Raw genomic sequence first — 12,047 nt, 5'->3', positions numbered from 1 at the left:
ACTCCGCTCGATAGAAAAGGGAGACGGCCAGCAGCACCCTCCTTCTCCTTCGTGTATTTCAGTTCGTCCTTCTCTCTCTCCATACTCACACACGGGCGTGCTCATGTAGGCGACACGGGTGCCCTCGCTCGCTCGCTCGCTCACGGGTTGACCTGTCGGACGGAAGGAAAATCGGAAGATGGGTTGCGAACTGGGCAAGCTGGGGTCGTCGTCTGGCAGGGGAGGCGGAGGCGATGCGGTGCCCGAGCCTCCGGCGCCGGCGCCTCCCGACCCTCGGCTCCCGCTCACGGCCAAGCAGAAGTACAGCATGGTGGCGTCGTGGAAGGGGATCAGCAGGGCCATGGAACCCACGGGAGTCTACATGTTCGTCAAGTAAGCGCGCCACCTTCGCCATCACCTGCCCGCCTGTCATGTAGCCACCCCGCGCTATTTTTAGCCCGTTTGTGTTGTGTGTCTTTCCCCCCCCCCCCCCATCCCACCTCCACCTTCTCAACCCCCTCACCCCAACCCCCCTCTCTTCGTGCGTAGCGTTGAATGGGACGGGGAAGGAAGATAGTGTGAATGAGCGAGCGGAAGAGGAGTAGTGTGCTTCGATCCGGGAGGCACCTCGTCCAGGCGTGCGATGTCCCTGCCATCTATCGGGCGGGGGAGGAAGCAGGTCGATCGCCACGGCGGCCGTGGGTGGGTTTATGTGTGTTGTGTACTATCGGGGACCCCTCGACGGGACAGCCGTCCCCCTACTTATCAGAAATCGACCTTCGCAGGTACACAGCTTATGAGTTCCGTCACTTCCCACAGTCCATTCGATTCCGAAGGCTTGTGTAAGCCCAGAGTAAATATGAACAAGGGAGCTCAAGGTATGGCTGCGCGGTGACAAGTGGCACTGGCCGAAGTTCAAGCACCCAACTTGAATATAATAATGCATGAAGAAGACTGCAAAAAGTAAAGGAAATACTTGCTAGATTTTATTTAAATCTGGTTGTTCCTCCTGCTACGCGAATATTAAATGGTTATAAATTTTCCAACCGCAACAGACAGTAGGTAAACAAGCGCTATCCTCGCAGCCAGCCAGGCCCATCAAGCGACTTCTGTTTATTTTTTGCCATTCCAATGTTGGTCGCAATCGCAGCAGCCTTAAAATGTTTACTCTCAAGCGTGCGATTTGGGCTGCGTGACTATTTCACGCTGGCCAAGAGACCCAAGCGTGACTAATGTGTTAGAGCACCCTCGCGAACCCCCATCCCGAAGGCGAGGCAGTCTGTCCACCTTCGAAGAAGCCGATCGAGGTGCATTAAGGGTGGTTTGATAGAGGTTTCATTCCAGCCGAAAATCGATCATATTCTCATATCACTTGGGAAATCGTCCCCTCGTATAAAGAGGACGCATATCTCCCTCCCTGCCTGGCGTGTTTTGATTTTTATGAGGCATTGCTCCTTTAAAGTTAATTACGCTACCATCTTGAAATATTTTGAGTGAATTTTGGAATAGACCTATGTCAAAACTTGCCTATATCTCCAAAAAAAGATATATCCGAAGAAAACACTGGGGTACAACCTTCAAATCTAAGACTCAGATAAATGTTGACCAGGGTCTACTTCATACGCCCCGAAAATTTCTAGACGATAGTAGGAGTATTGAATGAAGTAATACCAAGCCAAGGCAGAATATGTATACAGAACTCGCTTGGGAGATCAGCTGGAGGATATGTCCCAATTTAGATGCGCTCCAATGGGCGATTTGCCCTTTGCGTTTTTTTTATGGTAAAAAAATATTTTCATCGGATTTTTATTGCAAAACTATACGTGAATGAGATGAGTGTTTCACATCTCTCATGAATTCATTATAAAAATGACTGCTTTCCATATTAATTTCGGTTGAATATTTCAATTTCTTCTGTTGTATGGCTGATCTCAGCGTAGTGCCGAGAAAAATGCTATGAAACCTGGTTGTGCTACTACTTGTATTTTTATCTCTAGGAAAATGACTGTGCTTTCCAACGTTTATATCTTATGTCACGGCAAGCTAAAATAATCAGGCCAGATAGCACAATTGGAATTATGTATGACACCAACTCGTATGCCAAGTTTACCTTGGCAAGATAAAATAGAAAAAGAATTTCGTAAGGTGAATATGCTAGGTAGCCAATAGAGTAAAGAAATACTCTATCGCATGCAGCAGAACGAGGTACGAGCACAACAAAAGCCTCTCATGTTATTCCTGTTTTAATTTTTCAAAATCTTATGACGCCCTCTAAGTTTCACGCTACTTACTCAACGCTATTTTTTTAAGCGTGGACATTTTTTATTTGCAAATATATTGTCAACAAGAATAGTACATGGGAATCTGTGGCATACCAACGTATTCGCTACGTTTGAGTTATAAATATATGGAGCAATTATGTTGCATGGAGGAATAAAGCTATGGTGAAGGAAGAAAAGGCAAGGGAGGAAACGAATCAATAAATGAAATCATAGTGTATGAAAGATGCGTATCGTAAATGGAAGGTCACCTTCGTCCGAAGCAAATGAAAAGAAGTCGTGACCGTATTATATTTTTATAGTTATTTTTCTGCCTGTCCCAAATTGAACTTCCCTTATCTGTCCAATATAGTTTCGATTCCCCTTCATTCAAATAAAAAAACCTTCTTTCTTCCTCCCCCTTTCCCACTAAACCAAATATAACTCTCCCTGACACTGATTTTAATGTATCTTTCCCACTCAAATCTCCCTCCATCCAAACCTGTTTCCTTCTAATCTCGTCTGAAAATTTCCTCTCCTCTCCCACCATTTCTGACTCTTCCTCGTCCTTTTTACTCTGACCATTTCCCCTATTCCACTCCCCTCCACACCAACATATCCAATCCATCCAATCTTTCTCGCCGCATTCCTCAATATCCACGTTTCCCCACCTTAAGGCTCTACACTGCAGATCGAACTCCTCACTAGCCTTTTATTCATATCCTTACATCCATAATTCTTCTCTGTACTTAAAATCCTCTTTTGCTAAAGCTTTTCTCTTCTTGACATCCTCACTGTTGTGTCTGTTTTTCTGTAACGCGCCACCCAAATGTAGTAAAATGATAATGATTGAATTATTCCTCCTACTCCATATTTTGACCATCTGGTTATAAGATTAGCCTTGAATTTCCTGCTCATGAAGACTGACAAAATTTCATGAATTTGGTCTCCTTGTGTTTTTTCAATTGTGTTCATCACATATTCCTCATGCTTTTTCTAAGTGTATCCACATTTGGGGGATGGGATTGATGTGATGGCTATAGTATTGACTTCTACCCTGTGGGTCCGGGTTCAAATCTAGGCGGCGGCGAAGATTTTCCGCAGAATGCCCGATCCCTGCTTCAGTGCTTCGTGGAGGTCCTTGCAAGCACAGCACTCCGTCCGTCGGATGGGACGTTAAGCCATTGTCCCCTTGGCGCCTTTCATTGAGATCAGGCTAATACCGACCCGGGTTTCTCTTCACCCGTCATTCCCTACCCTTCCCTGATGGCGCAAATGACCTCCGCCGTCGGTCGCCTCCTCCAAATAACATATCTACCCGTGCCCTCAAGCCTTTCGCAAACTGGTAGATTAATGACTGATCGTCAGCCAACCTCCTAGATGTATGCATGCATCAATCTACCGTCATAAACCCAGACATCTAACCCCGCCCTCGCCAATACTACCAATTATAATGTTTTGCTGATGAAAATGCTGTTAAAAGATACAGTGTCCGGCGTGATACTGTGGAAATCTTTGATATTCAGCTTATTAAAACAACTTTTCTGTTTCCACACTATTTTATTTTCACCGACCATAGTTTCGGCAGCTTGTGCCATTATCAAGGTAATTGGCACAAGCTTAGCTTGATAATGGCACAAGTTGCCGAAACCATGGTCGGTGAAAATAAAAGAGTGTGGAAACAGACAAGTTGATTTAATAATCTGAAAATGCTGTTCTTATCATAGCCATGAAAAACAGTAGTGATTCGTTTGGATTTCGGAAATAAATCGTTGAAGCTTCGTAGATACCTACTGTGATGATTTGTATCCACGAATGATTGTTGATCCTGGTCTTACCGCTTGGGATTCACGCTCCTTGCCATCGCATCGACACCCTAGGCGCTATTGAGTCCCGAGTCTGGATTACGTGACACATCCCGTCAGATGTCGTCGCGACTGAATCAACAGTCGTGTGTGCGAGGCGTCGATGTTTCTACTACAGCAAATAGAGAAGGAGAACCTTGCCGTATCCACCTTGATTTTGTACAAGCTTACAAACAGGTATACGAATGCCTCAATGTCAATCGGTGGTTCAGAAATTTATTTTTCTTTTTCGAATATTCATTCCGACACCAACCAATTGTGGTCTTCCAATGACAAAAAGCTTCAATATATAACGATACCTCCTCTGCACAAAGACATAACAATCACCCACCGAATCAAATCCTCTCCCTAGCAGTACTAGATGAGCGGATTTGATTCGGTGGACGATAGTTGAGCATTTGTGAAATTGAGTGTATTCCAATTTTATTTTTTTTATCAGTCTCGCTATGGAGTCAGGTAACAGTGCACAAAATGGTAATTTTTTATACTCCATAGAAATCATAATATTTTTTCATCGCTCTATTGAAATAAATTTCAACATGATTAATTGTCGAAGGCGTAACATTGACGAATTTTGATACAGATATGACAAAATAAAATGAATATTCTTCATGAATAATTTTTTTCATCAAATAAAATTGAATTTAACCTCATTGGCATCTGAGGAAATATGTAATAAAGATCAAATCAACCCAACATCGGATAGCTTACCATACATACCGTAAATTAAAATACCAAAAATTATAAAAAAATTAAATTATACTAGGGAACAGAGAGCGAATTAATTGCAGCACAAATTTTACTCGAATTAGGATGGGAGCCGTTGGAGATTTGGGGGCTACTTTCTAGGCTTAAATTACGCGAACTCTTTAGGAAAAGAAATATCTTTCATAGCGATTCGAAGAGCATCACCTTAGAACCGCAGTATATGTCCGTCAGAAAGGATTAAGTAAGATATGCCGAACGGTTATATCTCGGAATTCCTTTTTCTCGCGTATGATAAAGTACTTTACTAGAAAACAGGAAATTCCGGAGACATACTTATTTCGACGTCTTGTTAGGTAGTATTTAGATTTCTGTATTTGCAGACTATATATTAATAACAACATTTGATTTCTGGTACATTGAGCAAAATAAAGTTTTGGCGTGCCATCAGTTATTAGATGTAAATAATCATCCTTCGCATTTCACCGAGATGTGTATTTGCAGTCACTTCCATTGAGGCTTTAAGCCGTCAGATATGACCGGGAGTTTTTCATTATGGGTGGAAGATAAGGGAACATTATGTGAGCCGCCTAAAGCTCGCCCGAAGACCTTAATCCCACGAAAAAGAGAACCAAAGGATATCCACCGCATTTCGGAGATAGTGCTGCGGAATTTCGACGTCAATATCCTCTGTTGTAGCACAGATGGTATTATACGGAGTATCCTTCAAACTAACTCTAGTTACTGGGGTGTCATACTGGTAATGGTGGGATGGTTTCCATTCACAGTTTCGTGTATTAAATTTAGGTCTGATCGTTCTCGATGGTAGTGGTTGCATCTTTGTTGCATTGAATCTAAAATCTTTGTTTAAATAAAAATACCAGTTGGTGAAATATTTATTTTTTAACCCAACAATGGCACTAAACATAGCGATTTTTGTCATAGCTAGTTTTAAATCGATGTTTAATCAAAGCCAAGCATGATGTTTTATTCCAAACAGGATATGACTAATTTTATCATCAGGAAAATTCAATTGTTTGCTAAGGGCAGCAGATTTTAAAAGTCGTGTTAAAAAACGAGAAATATAATGAAAAATAGAGCTGTTATATAAAAGTTAGTCTTGCATTTTTTCCATTTCTATCGATCTGCTATAGCGTATATGATGCTATAATCCCACTTTTTCAGTATTTTGACCCTGTTTTCACCGGTAGACTACCTGTATCAATCGCATTTGCAAGAAATAAGTTTAGTAAAGATAATACTGTTTGACTCGCATGTGAAATCAAACGTATTTCCAAGGATTAGAATTATACCTAAGTATCAGGGAATGATTACCAGCCTTAATTCTGAACTCCTTAGGTGTATTGGGATTTAATTTCCTATTATTTAACGAATATCCTGGGAATAAAGAGTGGCATTGAAGTCGTTGTTTGATGGATAGGTTTAGCGCTTCTTTGGAGGCCATGCGGTGCATAAAATGCTTCTTAACGAAACAAGGGTTTCTCCTTCGGAAAGTTAAAAGTCACGAAACGCATTACATTGTGCATTACGGTCACGAAATAAAAATTTAATTTAAAAAACTGATTTCATGAATAACATTATTATATTTTCTGAGGAATTACGTACGAGCGACAGTTCTGCCCTATTGAAAATCTCTATGGGATTTCGTTTTCCTATAGTAATTTGACAATGGGAAACGATTGTTCCTACAGGAAACTTTCATGTTCCTATCGGAAACTTCTATGTTCCTTTGGGAAAATTATGTTCCCATAGGAAATTTTGAACATAATATTTTCCTATAGGAACATAAAAATTTCCTATAGTAACAAACGTTTCCCATTGTCAAATTACTGTAGGAAAACGAAATCCCATAGAGATTTTCAATAGGGAGCCTGCCACATTTCTAATAATTGTTTAACATAATACTGTAAAATGGAGAGTTTTGACTTATAAATGTACAATTTTGAAAGAATTGCAAGTATTATCTCTTTCTCAATTCCCAGAAAGTTGCATGAGAAATATATGCGAGAATTTTTAGTCCCACTTGAACCGGTATGTATGGTAAGCTATCCGAAGTTGGGTTGATTTGATCTTTATTACATATTTCCTCAGAGGCCAATGAGGTTAAATTCAATTTTATTTGATGAAAAAAAAATTATTCATGAAGAATATTCATTTTATTTTTTCATACCTGTATCAACATTCGTCAATGTTACGCCTTCGACAATTAATCATGTTGAAATTTATTTCAATAGAGCGATGAAAAAATATTATAATTTTTCTGGAGTATAAAGAATTGGAGCACCTCTGAGAATGTTCAACGTAAGTAATCACCGCACAAGGTAGTCGCAACGACAATGTGTACAGGGTGGTATCCAGAAGTAGCAGGACTGATTTAAAAAAAAAATAATTTATTGAACATTTTGATATACCGACTCAATACTCTTCAAAACCGGCCCTTTGGGCATCCACACACTTCTGGTAGCGAGTCTTCCACGTCGTGAAGGCCTTCTGGAAGTCGTCCTCCGGAATGCTGTTTAGCGCCCTCGTCGTCGCCGCTTGGACCGCTTCCACTGCGTCGAAACGATACCCCTTGAGCTGCCTCTTGATCCTGGGGTACAGGAAGAAGTTCCGTGGTGCCACATCAGGGCTGTAAAGGGGGGTGAGGCAACGTGGAAACGCCGAATTTGGCCAGGAGATCCCTCACAATCCACGCGCCGTGGCACGGTGCATTGTCGTGGTGGAGCTTCCAATGCCCCACAGGTCTGGTCGCACGCGTGTGATCCGATATCGCAGCACTTCCGCGTAAAATCTTACGTTTACAGAATGTCCAGGAGGTACAAACTCCTTATGGACAATTCCATGACGGTCGAAAAATGCAATCAACATCGATTTCACTTTCGATTTCGAGGTTGACGGACGCCCGGCGCGTTGGTCGTCCTCGACGAGCTCCCTGCTTTCCCGAAACAACTTATGCCACTCAAATATCGAGGAATTGCTCATGGTATCATCCTTGTAGGCCTGCGTAAGCATTTTCTTGGTTTCGGTTGCGGATTTTCGAATTTTGCAGCAAAACTTGATGGCGCACCGCTGCTCTAAATTTTGCTCCATCGCAATTAACGACGAGGCGTCTAAACAGGAGGTCACTAAAACAGTTGTCCACACTCAACCAATTCACGCAGGCGACTGCCGCATGTCTAAAATTGTTCCCAAGACTCCCCACCACAATATCCAATCTTGCAGACCCCCCTAAATCTTTCCGCCCGCGCGTAAAAAAATCAGTCCTACTACTTCTGGATACCACCCTAAGAATGGAGAGATCAGTTTCCAGGGCATAACAAATACCCTGCAGGAAAATGGCAAGATGCATATCATGTAAACGTTAAAGAATTTTGCATTCAGTACAACGCATTTATGCGACATATCTTCTCAGTGAAAAAATCTAATGCTACCCATTTTAAAAGAGTAATTGCTTTGAATATATCGAAAATATTTTACGCTTTTAGATTATTAAATAGTGCGACAGTGATTAAAGTATCCAACTTCCAAACTTATTCCTGTATATGTTTTGGCGACTCGTGCGATTTACAAATTTCGTTCACTCACCCTCTGCATGGCCAAACTTCAGGTTTTATGTGTTTCTTGTTCCCACTCTCTGTGCGTGAAAAGCTCAGACGTTTAAATCTACACAATTGAAACTGAATTTAATTAATTATCCCCCTAGCAAATATGTGATAATTAGTCTTGTAATACACCAAGATGCAACCGCTGCCGTATTAAGTGGTACTACCGCAGAAAGAAACTTTTTTTTCAAAGAAAATGTTTGCAAAAACAGCATCTGGCAATTACAATTTTGACACCCTAGAAAATTTTATGGATTTGGAAGGTATCCTTCTGCTCCACTTCTCACCGAGGAAGGAAAATGCGAATTTATAAAATCGAAATAAAAATCTAAGGTGTATCATATCATACTGGCGAGTGCTCACGCCACAATCGAAAAATTCATTCATTCATTCATAGTGCTGCCAATCGGTATAATGCTGCCCTCTATTATTCCATTTCTCAAGCTGTTTCTATAAGTTTCGTGCTGTTCTTCCTTTTTCATTCCTTCATTATCTTCCTTTCACCTCTTGGCCTTGCTTGGAGGACCCTTTCTCCAATTTTCCCCTCCGCATGTAATTACTGGGTCTTATGGCATGACCTATTCGTGTCCTTTTCTGGCGAATGGTGCTCCACTATTCCCTTTCTTCTTCAATTCCTTGGTCCACGAATATCACAATAGGGGATCCTCAAGTCGGCCTCTAAAAGTGTTGTCAACCACCGCGCATTTAAATGGGTTTACAGAAGTCGCCAATCGCGTCGCTGACGGGCAAATTGTTCCGAGTTTCACGGGGAAATTTTTATTTATTTTTATTTTATTTTATTCTCAAACCACCGGATACAGCTCTTATTGGCCATTTTACACCGGGGTGTTCAACCAATGTAACAAGTAAACGTACACAAACGACCATGCCCTGGACCGGGGAAACCTACCCAGGCGGGACTCGAACCCACGACCTCTTGTTTGGCAGGCGAGAACGTTACCCCACCGCCACCGAGGCCGGCAAAATGAGTTATAATTAGGGGTATCAACCGAAATTTGCATTTAGGATGATGTTATTTATCAAATTCATAACTCTCCAATGCTATTCCTCGAAATTAAAAACTTTATACAGCAAATTATTTGAGAAAAATTGGATCGTATTGTGTGCACCGCGCTGCGGACATTTTTGGAACCCGATTAAAATCCGACCGAAGTGAGAACAGAAATTTGCATTCTATGGGATGGAATCGGGCTTCCTCTATGCAGTCTCCTTGCTTCGGTGCATCTCCTCCTTTATCGCCCTTCCGTCCTTTAGATCTTCAGAATCCGCCTACAAGATAAGCCTCGAGTCTTTTCTAATCATATTTTACTATGGTCCAAGTTACTGATCCGTCGACTGCCGCCGCAAACGCACGTTTTTTTAATGCTATTTCCCTGTCTCTATTTTATATTGCTCTTGGAGCATTGTAGGGGCGTTTTCGTCATTAAGGCCCTCTTAGTCTGGCCTCTGCGATGCTTTATCATTGTCGCGCCGAAAAATTGCAAAATCGAAAATTTGCAAGTCACGAAAGAAATTTTCGCTTCCGAGCGAAATAGTATATCACTCAGTATATCACTCACTCATCACTCAGTATTCCGTGTATATCACTCACTCATCACTCATTTAAGTCCAATCCTTGAGAGTTTTGGACTGTTAATAGGCGAAAACAGTAACTAATTGAGCGCAGGGAGCACTTGGCGTGAGTTTTTAGTACACTTAGGCCAATGACAGTATTCTTAGAAAAGAAAAATAGCGTGGAACCTGGTGGAATTGGGAAAATAAGCAGGTGGTTTGGCGCAGTACGGTTTCCGGGTTGTCCTCCACGTCGATTCATCTACGTGACGACGGGAGGGGGAGGTCCGGGTGTCTCAGCTGTCCGCGTGACGTCACCCGCCGCATTGTGGGCAGCAAGAGGGGAGAAGATTGCTTTCGCGAACGCCCAAATCGAAGAGCAAAGAGCAAAACCCTCCGGTGGGCGCGTCCGAGGCGGATCGCCGAATATTTTAGCTGCGGACGATGTTTTTCGGGTTTGTTTCCCCACGTAATTATTGGGCCGTAACGAAGATGAATCGACGCGAAGGATAGCGCGGAAACCTTGCTGGCACTTCTGCATCACTCCGCGTTAGCCTACATCAATATTAGCATGTGGTTTGATATATATTGAATAAGCGTAAAAATTTACGTGCGCGGAACGTCGGAGTCATTTTACCGCTTTTCATCCATGTTTTGCTGACTAAAACCACAAATCTTGAAGGAAGAAATTTCGGGATGAAAACAACTTGGATGTAGTGGCGTTACTGTGGGGGGTAGGATGAGGGGATAGCCCCCCCCCCCCAAACCCTCAGACAAATAAAAAAAATATTTCAAACTATTGTCTAGTTTTACGTATAATAACAGCATCTGATTAAAGTTAAATTTTAAGCGCCAAAATGAATTAAAATGTATTTCCAGGCATGTCTTTTTTCAAATATTTTCCCTGAACCACTGTTGCCTGATGAGGGAGGGGATCACCACCCCAAACCATCCCATCCCCCTTCCCCCAAAGCATATGCCTAGTTACGCCACAGCTTGGAAATATATATGGAATGGAGATAAAAGTTCCAGAAAAGTCACCAAGGCAGCTAGGGATATCTCAACTCAATTTTAATTCCTTCATTTTGTTTGGCGGTTTGCTGTTTTTTCTCTTCGAACACAAATATATGGTGTCCAGTACACGTTAATTTTTTTATTAACATCCTAGACCCACAACGCTATTTTTTCGTTTAGTTTTTCATTTATTTTTTTCATTATTTTTTCCTTTCAACCGGTCTTTAAGTCACCACGGATTCCAGGAATTTTGAGTTTTTACGAGGTATGTTATCCTTAAATGTGAATCTGAAGATTAATTGATTTATGTCAAGAGTAAGGGAACTGTTGGCCCGAAAGATAATTCTCCAAATTGCGTGGGTGGGTGCGTTGACTCGATGTTCCGCAGTGCGGCGACGAGGTGAGGGCCATCCATTTCTTTTCAGTATTTAATCTATATAAGTGGTCCAGTGCTACTTAATACCCGTCTCATTGAATGGAATGGAAACGTGGACGATTGAGAAAATATCAATGAAAAGACTGGAAGCAATTAAAATTCTGTTCTTGAGACCAGTGGCGCAGCGAGGGGGGGTTTTGAGGACCCCCAAAGCTCAGAAATTTTTTAAGTTAAACCCATTTTACTTAATTGCATTAGTATTACTTATAGAATTTTCTAAGGAATTTTAAAATATCCCTCAGAAAGTCGTAAAACTCACTACTAATCCTAATTTTTTCTAGGGGAGGGCCCCCGCACCACCCGCTTACCCTAGCGGGTATTCCATACCCCCAGACACCATAGAATTATTTGCGCCTAAAAATCCCCTTAGCCTTGATTCCTAGCTGCGCCCCTGCTTGAGACGTCTTCACAGAATTTCATGTACCGAGAGAATTTCAATCACTGAAGTTCTGCGAAGAACAGGCCTACTGCTCGCTCTACTAAGAAAGCTAATTGAGAAAAGCAAAATCTCATACCTTGGCCACATGCTGAGAGGGAAAAAGTGTGTAATCCTCAGTTTGATATTGGAAGGAAAAGTTGAAGGAAAACGCCTAAG

General features: G+C 41.9%; 1 protein-coding gene across 1 annotated transcript in view; it reads left to right on the top strand.

Annotated features, from left to right (window-relative positions):
- Positions 1-12,047, top strand: part of LOC124154463 (neuroglobin-like) — a 43,328-nt gene continuing 31,281 nt past the window's right edge. The window contains exon 1 of the mRNA XM_046528212.1: positions 1-372. Within this exon, the coding sequence (XP_046384168.1) occupies positions 179-372 (194 nt within the window). The 5' untranslated portion in view covers positions 1-178. The remainder of the gene's footprint in view (positions 373-12,047) is intronic.

The sequence above is a fragment of the Ischnura elegans genome, chromosome 2 (assembly GCF_921293095.1).
Source record: "Ischnura elegans chromosome 2, ioIscEleg1.1, whole genome shotgun sequence".
Classification (NCBI taxonomy): Eukaryota; Metazoa; Arthropoda; class Insecta; order Odonata; family Coenagrionidae; genus Ischnura; species Ischnura elegans.
The sequence above is the reverse complement of the archived record's forward strand: the minus strand, read 5'-3'. Positions and strand labels throughout refer to the sequence as shown.